This window comes from Leptonychotes weddellii, chromosome 6, assembly GCF_054177405.1.
Source record: "Leptonychotes weddellii isolate Sample4059 chromosome 6, ASM5417740v2, whole genome shotgun sequence".
NCBI lineage: Eukaryota > Metazoa > Chordata > Mammalia > Carnivora > Phocidae > Leptonychotes > Leptonychotes weddellii.
In genome coordinates this window covers 55,621,009-55,634,024 of record NC_138374.1, presented here as the reverse complement: position 1 = coordinate 55,634,024, position 13,016 = coordinate 55,621,009, and the positions used below count along the sequence as shown (strand labels likewise).

General features: G+C 39.4%; 1 protein-coding gene across 1 annotated transcript in view; it reads left to right on the top strand.

Moving 5' to 3' along the window:
- REEP3 (receptor accessory protein 3) overlaps nt 1-13,016 on the top strand; it is a 93,854-nt gene that overhangs the window by 59,117 nt on the left and 21,721 nt on the right. The window contains exon 3 of the mRNA XM_081823102.1: nt 11,793-11,869. Within this exon, the coding sequence (XP_081679228.1) occupies nt 11,793-11,869 (77 nt within the window). The remainder of the gene's footprint in view (nt 1-11,792; nt 11,870-13,016) is intronic.

Genomic DNA, 13,016 nt, shown 5'->3' with positions numbered 1-13,016 from the left:
TAGAATATAAAACTACAAGTTGTATGTAAAAGAGTGTATCTTACCTTAAGAATGAAATTTTTCCTGTTCTATGTCCATCGTAGTCTTGCCTGTCACCTGGAGAAAGGAGCATATCCGGTAGTAGCTAGGTTAGCTCATTTGTGGAAATAGCAAGATGGGATTGTCTGTGTGAAGATAGATGGAATGGTGGTACCTCAGTGCCTAAAGAATGGTGCCAGTCCTTGGAATACTTCACGTGGGAAACATGATGGGCCAAGGCTTTGGGAACACTTAGGGAAAGAAGAAGGTAGAGTGATCATTTATTTTTTATTTATTTATTTATTTTTAGGTAGAGTGACAATTTAGTGTTAGAAGTAGCGCATTTCAGGGGCACCTGGGTGGCTCAATCAGTTGAGCGTCTCACTCTTGGTTTCAGCGCAGGTCACAATCTCGGGGTGGTGGGATCGAGCTCCGAATTGGACTCCACACTCAGCAGGGTGTCTGCTTGAGATTCTCTCCCTCTCCCTGGGCCCCTCCCGAGAAATTCTGTGTGGTTCTAAGGGAACTGTCTTTCTCACAAATATTTATTATCCCAAATAAATCAATAGTGCTTTAAACAGTATAAAAAAGTGAACTGTGAATTCTCAGCCAGTAAAGATGGAGAGAGTATTTTGGACTAAGAGGTCATTCCTTCCTAAATTCTGCTCCCGGGAACAGTTCCCATGAGCAGATCCTGCTTTTTACATCTTCTTTCCAACACTCCTTTTAAATTATCACCTAGTTTTTAAACATTTTTGCACTTTTGCCTTCTCTCAAGTTCCTCAAACTGCTGAGGTCAGGGTTGAGATACTTGGAGCTTCTGTGATTCACAATCACTGGGGAAGACCAAGGAAGTAGGGTGACAGAGACTTCCATTTCTAGTTACAGTCCTTCAAACCTACAGGCTAATTAATCCGTGAGATCTTTGGCAGTGATGCCTGGGATCTGCAGGTAAACCGTGTTGCAGCAGCTTCACCATCTGAAAGTATAACCCCCAGACATCTGAGTTTGGGGGAGCTGTACAAAGTTAAGATAGTCTTAAATGGGGCAGTGGGGGAAGAAGTTGAGGAAGCCCAAATCAATTCTAGCCTCATGTATTCACCCCAAACACATGCCCCTTTTTTAAAAAAAGAACTCTATTCAGCCATGGTCTCTATTCACTTTGGATTGAACTTCAACTAGCTTATTTTCAAGCATGCTTCTACTTGGCACAGCTGTGGGAAAAATCCCATAACTGAGCCATCTGGGTTGGATAAAAGAGGGAGTTTTTCTATTGATTTCTCACATTTTGTTCCTTTTTGTTTTTAGTGGGGAAAAATCATTATGAAGTAACCAAATTATTGCATAATGTTAATGAAATGGGAGAAATCTTTTCAACTCTATACTATTTCTAAAGAATTCTATATTAGAAGGTCTCTCTGTTGTCTCTGAAATGTGGTGTAGAATGAATGTTTTGGGTGAATGGACTTGAGTGAATAATAATGGTCAGAAAATAAAGTTCTCTTCGGGTGGTCTGAAATTCAGCAATGTTTATTTCTTTTCAGACTCAGCAAAGATTTTTTTTTTTCCCTATGAAGCATATTTTAGCATTTTATGATCTGGATTTACTTAGTGTGGTTATAATTGAAATCATTAGGCATATGTAATTTTTCATTTTTTCTTAAAGACTGGCATTAATTGCTTTATGATTCAAAGAATCTGAAATTAAGAAATGTTGGAAAATTGTTTAATCTCTGATAAGTCTGAGAACAACTTTGACAAAATAGACTATTTTGTATGTTACAAACTGCTATTTGCAGTCCAAAGTTACTTGTTTGAGTCTTGCATCAATCCAGACCTTAGAATTAAGAAACTAATTTTTTAAAGAGTTTATTTATTTATTTATTTATTTGAGACAGAGAGAGAGTGACCACGAGTGGCGGGGGAGGGGGGATAGCAGGGAGAGGGTCAGAGGCAGGCTCCTGGCTGAACAGGGAGCCCGATGCAGACCTTGATCCCAGTACCCTGAGATCATGGCCTGAGCCAAAGGCAGCTACTTAACCGACTGAGACCCCAGAATTAAGAAACTATTAAGCAGGGGCACCTGGGTGGCCTTTGGCTCAGGTCATGATCCCAGGGTCCTGGGATAGAGCCCCACATCAGGCTCCCTGCTCAGCGCAGAGCCTGCTTCTCCCTCTCCTGCTCCCCCGCTGCTTGTGCTCTCTCTCTCGCTGTCAAATAAATAAAATCTTAAAAAAAAAAAAAAGAAAGAAAGAAACTATTAAGCAAAGTCTTCCTCTGTTCTTGCTTTACCAGACCCAGAGTGCTAGGTGCTGGCAACATGATGGTGAACGCGATGGTTTCTGTCCCTGTTGGTTATTATACTCTAAGCAGCAGGGGTAGATGTTATATAAACCATTTCTCAGATATGCTACAAAGAAAAAGGATGGAGCACAAAGATTATATATGACCTTTAGAGGGGGAGGAGTTAATTCGGGAAGGCTTTCCTTTGGAAGTGAAGAAATTTAATTCATACAAGGCAAATGAATAATATATAATATATAATAAAATATTAGTAGTTACATGGTGGAGCAAACATTATGCTGGTTATCACCAATTCTTACCCTTTTATGTCTTCTTTTACTAATCCCTCCTATGAAAGCTTCTTGGTGGTAGGAACACCTCGACATCAGGTTTATACCTATTTCATGTAAAAGGGCTTTGTTTCTAAAAGGCCCTGAGTAATATCTATCAAATTAATATATCACATAATTTTTCTTTTCATCATGCAAATGTAATTATGCACTTATATCAATATTCTAACATATATAATACTGTTAATACCACTGTTGTTATAATATCACACTGGTCCTAGCATAGAGAGAATAAGTTATATAAAGATACAATTTAAAGAAAAAGAATTTTTTTTTTCTTTTAATAGGCTCCACACCCAGTGTGGAGCACAACACAGGGCTTGAACTCGTGACCCTGATATCAAGACCTGAGCTGGGGTCAAGATCCAGACGCTTGGGGTGCCTGGGTGGCTCAGTTGGTTAAGTGTCTTCCTTAGGCTCAGGTCATGATCCCAGGGTCCTGGGATCAAGCCCTGCATCAGGCTCCTTGCTCAGCAGGGAGTCTGCTTCTCCCTCTGCCCTTCACCCCGCTCGTGCTCTCTCTCTCTCTCAAATAAATAAAATCTTTAAAAAAAAAAAAAAATCCGAACGCTCAACTAACTGAGCCACCCAAGCACCCCAATATGTTTTAATTAATATGCCATCACTGCTATTACCATGACTCATAAATCTATAGCAACATGCCTCCTTCCACGAAAACATGATATTCCCCTATATATTCAGGGCCTGTGCATTGCTCTCAATTTCTGTGATGGAAATCAGAAGGATTGTTTCACAGTTGCTGTTCACTTTTTGTTTGCTTTATTTGTTTGGGGATTTCAGTCAATTTCATTGTCTAAGGATATAAATCATAAAAACTTCTTTTCTTAAAAAAATGTTAAAAGATCATGAACTGAGGCCTACTTTTGCAATCAAGGGTAGATAAATGCATACCTATTAAATGGAGCATGGTCTTTTGATAGTAAATTTAGCCTATGGGTATATTCATTTTACAGTATTCACTCAGGCTTAAAATATCCTCTAATTCCTTTGAGAGAGTAAAGCTAAGAACACCATCACATGACTGTCTGGGTTTCTGAAATGCTAAGGCTTTGTAAAAGCCTTATGGATTTTGAGTAATAATAAAGCAGGTGCTGCCTTGTTAAATAAGCTAATCTGATCCATGCACTATATAAACTAGAATGTAATTTTAGATACTATGGTTTTATATCACAGAAGATTCCATAATCTCCAAAAGAACTTGCCTAATTATAAGAGTATATTTTCTTGGAATATAAATTCATTTTGATATTTAAATGATTCTAAGATTCCATTTGAAGAATCTTTTACTTATAAATAATGTATTGTAAATTAAAATATTCACATTTCTCTAGTCACAAAAAAGATAGTACATAAAGCATTCCAAGATTTATTTATTATTCTTTTAAAGATTTTATTATTTGACAGAGAGAGAGAGACACAGCGAGAGAGGGAACACAAACAGAGAGGGAGAAGCAGACTCCCCACTGAGCAGGGAGCCCAGTGCGGGGCTCGATCCCAGGACCCTGAGATCATAACCTGAGCCGAAGGCAGACGCTTAACTGACTGAGCCACCCAGACACCCTGCATTCCAAGATTTAAATATGACTACCAGTTCATTGTGACCACTTTCAAGAGGTTTATTACCAAATAATTAGGAAGAATGGAAATTACAGTCTTGTATATAAGTTAGCCCAGTTCATTAATTCTTTTAGTAAATATCTTTGCGAATGTCTTTTGTTTCAGGTACCATAGGAAACATCAGGTATACTCTTGGGAAACAAAACAAAGCAAAGTGAGCATCAAACAACATTTTTCAAGTAGTAATCCCACTGACTTTTATGTACTTTATACTTTGGATATCTTGGCCTCCCACTCAGAATATACCCACTTTAAAACTTTATTCATATTTCTAACCAGCTAATTTATCTGATTTATTGGCCTAATGAAAATAGAAGGGGATTGCCACTGAAGCCATACAGACGGACAGGGCAGATGATAATGAACAAATTCACACAGACAGAACCACATTTGCCAAGGGATCACAAGAGTAGTTTAAAATAGTATTTCTCTAGCTCTTCCCCGATCTGCTGCATGAGAGCATCACTGCATCCTGTCCTCCAGATCCTCATGAGAGTCCCCTGAAAGTGTCTCAACCAGAATTTCTTAACATGGTACTCCTCTTCTCCATTTCCAGATCGCTGTGGTGGTATCACCTTCACCACCAACTAGGACATTAACCATGTCACACATGGCAGATGATGGCACTGGGGCACTGGGACTCATGCTTCCCTCATTCTGGAACCTTGGTTACTTCAGCCTTGCTTTAGCGTAACCTTTCATGTTAGGGTAGGCTAAGCTACTATAATTATAATGTGTAATAAAAATGCAACGGCTGAAGGAATATAGAAATGTATCTCTCTCCCATAGAACAGTCCAGGTTTGGTGTTCATTTTGGCAACAAATTCTCCTCATGCCATCCTTCAAGAACTGGGACTCTACCTACCTTCAACACATGGCTTCCAACATTGCCCTGCTCCCTGCCCTCCCAGGCCACAAGAAGGGGGGAAGAGCCTGTGGGGGAGATACACCCACTTCTCAAAAGCCTCACCTCACATTCTGCTGGGGAGAATTGGATGCATGGTCCCACCTACCTGCAAAGGGGGGCTGAGAGACACCAGCCCTGGCTGGGCCGCTCCACAGCCACAATTCTGCTGTTAGGCCTCTTGACGGACAGCAAGCTGTCACCTCCCAGCTCTCTTGTTTCACTGTCTTCAACCTAGATCACTGGCAGCCTCCTGGATCTCACCTCCAGAGCAGCTGAGGCCATCCTTCATCTCATAATCTAGAACATCTCTACCCTAGGCTGCTGCTTTTCCCATCCAGATGAACAGCTTGTCCAAACCTTTACTACTGTCCTCCAACCCACCCTCCTTTACAGTCACACCCAGCCTGAAGGGGTGACCTGCTCTCCTCCTCTAGAGTAAAGATTGAGGTCCCTGGCTCTGGTCCTCTTCCCAACACAGCCAGTCTTTTCTTTCCTTCCATCCCAGAGGAGCATGCCTCTCTCCTGCTTTCTTGAGCCCACTCTTCTTCCTAATCTAATTCTTGTCTTTCTCATGTGGTATCTTGTTGCATTAAGTATACCTGCTTTCTCTTCATTTGAATCTTCTTATCTTGCTGGCAAAATTTTCAATCCTTGAGAATGTAAACACACTTTCTTTTTGCTTCATGCTATTTTTTTTATTCTTCCTCTTTTTTTTTTTTCTTTTAAAACCAGATCTCCTAAAGGGCTAGTTGATGCTCACCCGTCCTGCTGTATCTCCTCTTGAGGGTCTAACCTTTTGCAATCCTTAAAGAACGGAGCATGCTGAGCTGTTCACGGCCCATATTCATTCAGCAACTGATCAATATGTATTTATGGAGCTCTGTTGATGCTAGGCACAGGGAAAAATTCAGCAGTGAGCAAAATAAAAGTCTTTCTCCTCTTGGAGTTTACATTCTAGTAGGGAAAGGCAAAAAAAAAAAAGTAAACATTTGCTAGATGTGTCAGTGATACATGATATGTTTCTAAAGAGAAAAATGAGTCAGGATAAGGGAGCTAGGAGGACACTGATATTTTAGAAGACGTCTCAGGTAAATATTTGAGCAGAGACCTGAAGCAAGTGAGAAAGTGATCCACATGGATAACTGCGGGAAGAGCATTTCAGGCAAAAAAAAAAAAACACGAAAAGCATGTACTGAGGCTCTGAGGCAGGAGTCTATCTGCGCACACAAGGGCCAGTAAAAGGGCCCAGGTGACGAGCAGAACAGGACAGCAAGGAGGAGCAGATGAGGCCAGAGAGGTAGCAGGTGCCACATCCACAGAGTCTTCTAGGCCATGGTAAGAATACTGATGGGAGCCCTAAGAGAGGTTTGAGCAGAGGAATGACGTGATTTGGCTTCTGTTTTAAGGAGAGCCTCGGACTGCTGTATACAGAAAAGACCCAGGAAAGCAGGGTGATCGGTTAGGATGCTGTGGGGATCATGCAGATGGGAGATTGTGGTCATCTGGGCTGGGGAGGGATCTGTTGAAGTGGTGAGAAAAGACTTCCATTCTGGGTGGATCAAAGAGATGGCAGGCGAGGTAGTGCTGGGACCTTTTATTCGCCCTTCCAGCGGAATTTCCCCTTGCTTATGGCCCAGGAGGCTGATTCATACAGACTGCATCACCTCTGGCCTCCCTTTGGGTTTGGCCCAGGAGCGGCTTCTGCAGAAGATCAGAAGGCAGGATGAGCCTGAGGTCAGAGGGTTGTCCTCCCAGCATCCTCCCTTCCTCCCCTGCCACCGTGGGTTGACTGTGACTGTGACTGTCTACCTGCGGCTACAGCTCTCCCCTACAGCTGCCCTCTCTGGATTCCAGGAAACTTTTCCCTGCCCTCCCTCCTTCCTTCACATCTAGGGGTAATGCCAGCTCCTTTTGTTGCTAGCTCCAGGGTACACCAGTAGCCTTTTATTGGGTTTCCTGAACCTTGCTCACAACTTTATAAATAGTCCCTTTATTAAGCTTTCCTCAGATTCTTGTGCTCTTGACTCACACTGGAAGCTAGGACATCTAATGTAGTAAAAACAGCAGAACACTTTTTTTTTAAATCACAGTTTTTTACTCATTTTTTTTCCCCAGTGAAATGTTAAATCCTTGAGGACAGAAACTATCCTATTCATGTTTCTATTCTCATAACATAAGGTAAGTAGGGTTTGCTACCGTTGTATTAGTGAGTGTTATATGTAATGATGCCACGTGAGTCCTTAAGAATTGTTTAAATTATGTTTGATAGGAAAATTTATCAAAAGTAGGGTGTGTGTGTGCCCATCTTAGTGCTTATAGGTAATAAGCTTCACCTTGTTGGATAATTCAGTTCCCTGGGACCAAAGAGAGACTTTTAAGAAAGAGTTGGGTATGGCTTTCTTATTACTCGTTGTTCTCATGGAGATACCTAGACAATGGCTTCCTGATTTTACCAATTGTTTCTGAACTAGAAAGATAATGTATACTATTTGTTTCTACTTCCCCAAGAACATGAATTTTTTTCCCCAAGAACATGAATTTTTTTCCCCAAGAACATAAATTTTTAACAAATAAAGATGATGCCAGTATCCTTTTTTCCAGCAACTTAAAAGGTGGTTGTAATTTATTAAGGTTACCAGTTAAGTTACTTATATTTGTATAACATTTTAAAGGTGATTATATTTGGTTATATACATTCTCAAGATTATCAGTGTGATTGTTTTCCTACCAATTTTTGGTTTTATTTTTGCATTTTGCTTTGATGTTTTCTTTTGATCTAAAGAATATTTTATCTTTAATCTTCACAATGTTTAATTATACTTCTATTGTTTTGTGACTTGTTCTTTTTTTTTTTTTTTTTCCTTTTTGACCTTGACTTCTTTCTTACTATTTCCTTGGAACCTTAAACATAGGCTGTGTGGCCTTGAGGTGTAGTTTTAATAAAAGCTTTGCTGAGTAGTCATTTGGTATAAAATCCCAACCAAATCCATTAATAGAAAAAAGAAAGCAATATCTTTCAAGGTTAACTTTCTTTGTGGTTGCTCCCACGAATAACACACACTCATTACATTCATTTAAGTATTATTGCCTGCCTATTATAATTTAAGGTCCATATTTCTGATAAGGACAACCAAAAAATCCCTAAGAGCAGATTATCAAGGAATTTATTCATTAGAGACAAATTCCTATTCCATGGAGTTTTGCTTATATAAAATTGTTGTCAATACTCCAAGAAAATGTCCAGGAATACCCTCTTAATTGGATAGTTGGTTGTGTTTTAACTAAAATGGCAATGGCATGGCTGCCTTCTTTTTCTTCTTTTTAAATTTTTGACATTACTAAATAGTCTCACAACCTAAATAAATATACGGGGGTTTTTTAAGAGATAAACATGGGGCACCTGGGTGGCTCAGTTGGTTAAGCATCTGCCTTCGGCTCTGCCTTCGGCTCAGGTCCTGATCCCAGGGTCCTGGGAATCCCTGCTCAGCAGGGAGCCTGCTTTTCCCTTTGCCCCTCCCCCTGCTTGTGTAACACGCACCCTCTGTCTCTCTGTCAAATAAATAAATAAAAGCTTTTTAAAAAAATAAAGAGGTAAACATTACATTCTTTAAAGCACTTTTATTTTGTGGGGTTTTAAATTAATTTAATAACTTCATTTGGAAACTGAATAAGCCCTTAAAATCTGTGGGACATGTAGCCGCTCTCATTCATTGGAGAACTAGTCATTCAGGGTATCTATCACCAGTAACTATGTATACAGTCCCCATTACCTCTCTTCTACTCTGCTAACCAGTAAATTACAACTACTTGTGAAGTTGTTATCCATTTGGAAACACAATCGTAACAGTGGTAGGAAATAGTGAAATAATGAAAAGTAACAAGCACTGACTTAACTATTTTACCTTTCTGAAAGTTTCCTAAACTTTCTATGAGACAGACAACCGAATTTAAACCTCCACTTTCCTGGGAAAGATGACAGTCACGCTGAAATCCCTGTGTTGAGTACAAGGAGAGGGACAAGGACTGACAAGAGGGGTCTGAAGGCCACCCCTTGTTCATTGAGAAGCTGTATCCCTCGCATCAGGGAAGACTGTGCCTCCTCCGGCCATCTCTTAGTTCACTGGCCTTGTTCACCTTATTTATTTTGGCCCTCAAGATAGTAAGAGGTTTACTGTATTATTTGTTTTCAAGCTCTGCCCAGAGAGCACTCAGGTCTCTTGGTGTCTCCTCCAGAGTCCCACCGTGGGTGGAATAGGAGGCCCAGAGGGAGCGCTTTTCTCTTGTGATTGTTTGTTTTCTCCGTAAAGGATTGTATAGTTTTCAAAAATGTCATCACCTCTAAGATCCCTTCTAGCTGTGGAAAAGCTCATTATTCTGTTTGTAGTCTTTTTTCTTCATTTCTTTTTTGGGAGAGGGAGGCTTTTAGTCAGTCAGGGTGAAAGCTAACCCTCTGAATACAGTTGAGAGGGAAAAGTGCTGAGTTCATGTTTGGATCGGGAAGGTCTGGGTGAATCAACTCATGTAAGAGTATCACTTTCCTTAAAAAGGGAGGGGGGGAATATACATAGGATGTGAGCCCTAGAAGAAAATCCCCATATTTGGACAGAAGTTTGGAATTGGCAGCAGTGAGCAATTTAAGAGGACTCATGAAAAGTTCAAAAAAAAAAAAAAAAACTTACTAAAGAGTACATTTGGGCTGTTTTGTTCTTTTTTAATTTGAGATGATCATTGTAAATCAGTTGCCTTGTATTTCACATATAGATAATATACCCTATTACTTGCTTTGGGCAAATTTTTTTAAGCTTTCAGGAGTCTATAAATTAGAGTAAATTGGTATTATTTCTGTTTCATGATACATTGCTTCAAAAGTTATACATGGCTATTTTGAATTGAATTGTCCATGTAAAGAGAAAACCATAAAAGCCACTTGAATTATAGTTTCTATTGTCTATGGAATACCCAAACAAGCTTCTATATTAAAACTAAATAGTTAGGTCAATTTTCTAGCTATTTATAGAGACCTAAATTTTTTTTTTTTTTTTTTTTTTTGTCATCTCATTGGGATGAGAACAAGTGAAGTAGTGGTTATTCTTGGATCTCACATTTAGCAAATCCTCACAAATTCTTTCTCTACATCGTATAATTGATTAATAGCACCAAATCCAGGGTCAGGCAGCCTGGATTCAAACTCTGGCTACGTGACCTTGAGCAAGTCATTTTACCTCTCTGTCACTATTTCCTTATCTGTAGTGGAAATAATTATGTTTCTTTCCTTGTAGTATTGTTGTGGAGAGTAAATGATTTAATAGGTGATGCACTTAGTACAATCCCTAACCTATAGTTGGCATGGTTTTGTATATTAGCCATTATTATAATATTGAGCAAGATCAGAGATTTTAATCCTTAATGAAAATCCAGCCTGTCATGAAGAGAGTCTATGTGCTCAGGTAAGTAGAAAGGTATAGTTGGGGACATGAGTTCAAGAAAAAATCTGGCAGCTTTCTATGAAAAGGATTGATACAAAGAGATACTGGAGTCTCAGGGACCAGTTAGGATGCTGTATTCCAGGCAAGAAGTAAAAATGTCCTGAACTGTCTCAGTCCATTCAGACTTCTATAACAAAAGTACTGTAGATTGGGTGGCTTATAAAAAACAGAAATTTTTAAAAAATAAATAAATAAATAAATAAAATAAAAAACAGAAATTTATTTCTCACTATTCTGGAGGCTAGAAGTCCAAGATGAAGGCAAGTCTGGTGTCTGGTGAGACCCACTTCTTGGTTCATAGATGGCCATTTTCTCTGTGTTCCCATATGGTGGAAGGGATGAGAGATCTCTTTGGAGGCCCTTTTAGAAGAACACTAACTCCATTTATGAGTTAAAAGCTCCACCCTCATGACCTCATCACCTCCCAAAGACCCCACCTCCTAGTACACATTTGGGGTTAGAATTTCAACATACAAATTTGAGGGGGAGGACACAAACATTCACCCGATTGCAGTGACCATTGTGGTGGTGATAGAAGAAGGAAATGATGTGTGAGAGGTTACAGATGTACAAGGAGCTTCAGGGGAAAGAATACACTAACCGACTTCCAAACTGGGGCACCAACCTTATGGATGTAACAAACACAGGATTGTTCTTTGGTTCCTGAACAGTTTCTATATATTGAGAATTAAGGAATGCAAAATTTGAAAGACTAATAAAGATTAAAAGTGATCATATCATTATGCTGTTATTATATAATTATAATTAATAGCTAATCGACATCATAAAGAAGCATGTAGGTAAGAATAAGATCTTTTAAAGAACTTTCCTCCACTTAAGAAAAATATATCCTATTGTTCTGATTATTTCACTCAGATTCCTACATTATATTGTGTCAGGATGGAGATTTGTTATTCTTAGATTCTCGTCTTATATCCCAAGACTGTTGATGTAGTGATGGGAGGAACGCAGACATAAATCTGTTGAGAATTAAACCATCACCTTCTGCATTTGATCCAGCATGCTGTATATCTAAAAATATGTATGTAATTATTCAGAGTTGCAAATAATGTTAGTCTGTTATTTCATAAGCATTTTTATTATTTCCAGGTCCGATGGATGATGTACTGGATTGTTTTTGCTCTCTATACTGTGATTGAAACAGTAACAGATCAAACAGTCGCTTGGTAAGTTCTAGCACTGAGAAAGGGCCAGACTATAAACTCTTTATTAGGTGTCCCGAGTTCTTACCCTGCTCTTGCTGGTAACCAAGTGAATTTGATCAAGTTACCTAATTATCCAGTGTTTCATTTTCTTCATCTCATTTCCCTGTAAGAACATTACTTTCCTTACAGGTCCCACTCAGATAAAGGCAGCTCATTCTTCTCCCCATGTGTCGCTCCCTGCCTTCCTCCCACACAGGTCCCAGTATCTTGGAATAGAAAAACTTGGTAGTCATTATCCTTTTTCCACACAATGACTTCAGGCTATTTTTCTTTATCACTTCCTAAATGACTCCCCCTTTGAAGCCCACAGCATCTGGTTCTAGCACTCCCTCCCCATCCTTAAAACTCTCAACTACAAACATTCAGACCGGATGACGTCAGCATCCACGTGGACGCCCACTCACCACCAGCTCCTTGGCTGCTCTGTTCCAAATAGCTGAGACAAAATTAAAACATGTTTATATCCTCAAGGATTTAACATTTTACCAAGAAGTAATACCAAATGGAACAACTTGAATCTCCTTGTGCCATATTTCACTGGTGCATTTCCATCTAAACCTTACCATCACTTGGAGAAGTCCTCCTTTTAAAATCTTTAAACGTAAAAAAAAAATAAAATAAAATAAAATAAAATCTTTAAACGGGCACCTGAATGGCTCAGATTTGGTTAAGCATCTGCCTTCGGCTCAGGTCATGATCCCAGGGTCCTGGGATCGAGTCCCGCATCGGGCTCCCTGCTTCTCCCTCTGCCTCTCTCTCTCTGTCTCTCTCTGTCTCTCATGAATAAATAAATAAAATCTTTAAAAAATATAAAAATTTAAAAAAATAAAATCTTTAAACTTAATACTTTGCTTCTTTACCTGGGCTCCCAAAGGCAGCCCCCCAGAACATCAGTCAGCTGCTCATATAGGTATCGATTTGAACCTCCCCATTCCCTTTACTCGCTAGCTCCATACCCTCCTGCATCTGTTTAAGACATTTGCTGTTCTCTCCTTAAACTGTCTTTCTAGCTTTGCTCTTCTCATCATACTCTCACAGCACATTAGGTCACATTGGATTGCTAGAAAAAATAGAGAAGTCATCAGACTTAAATGTTCTTTTTTTTTTT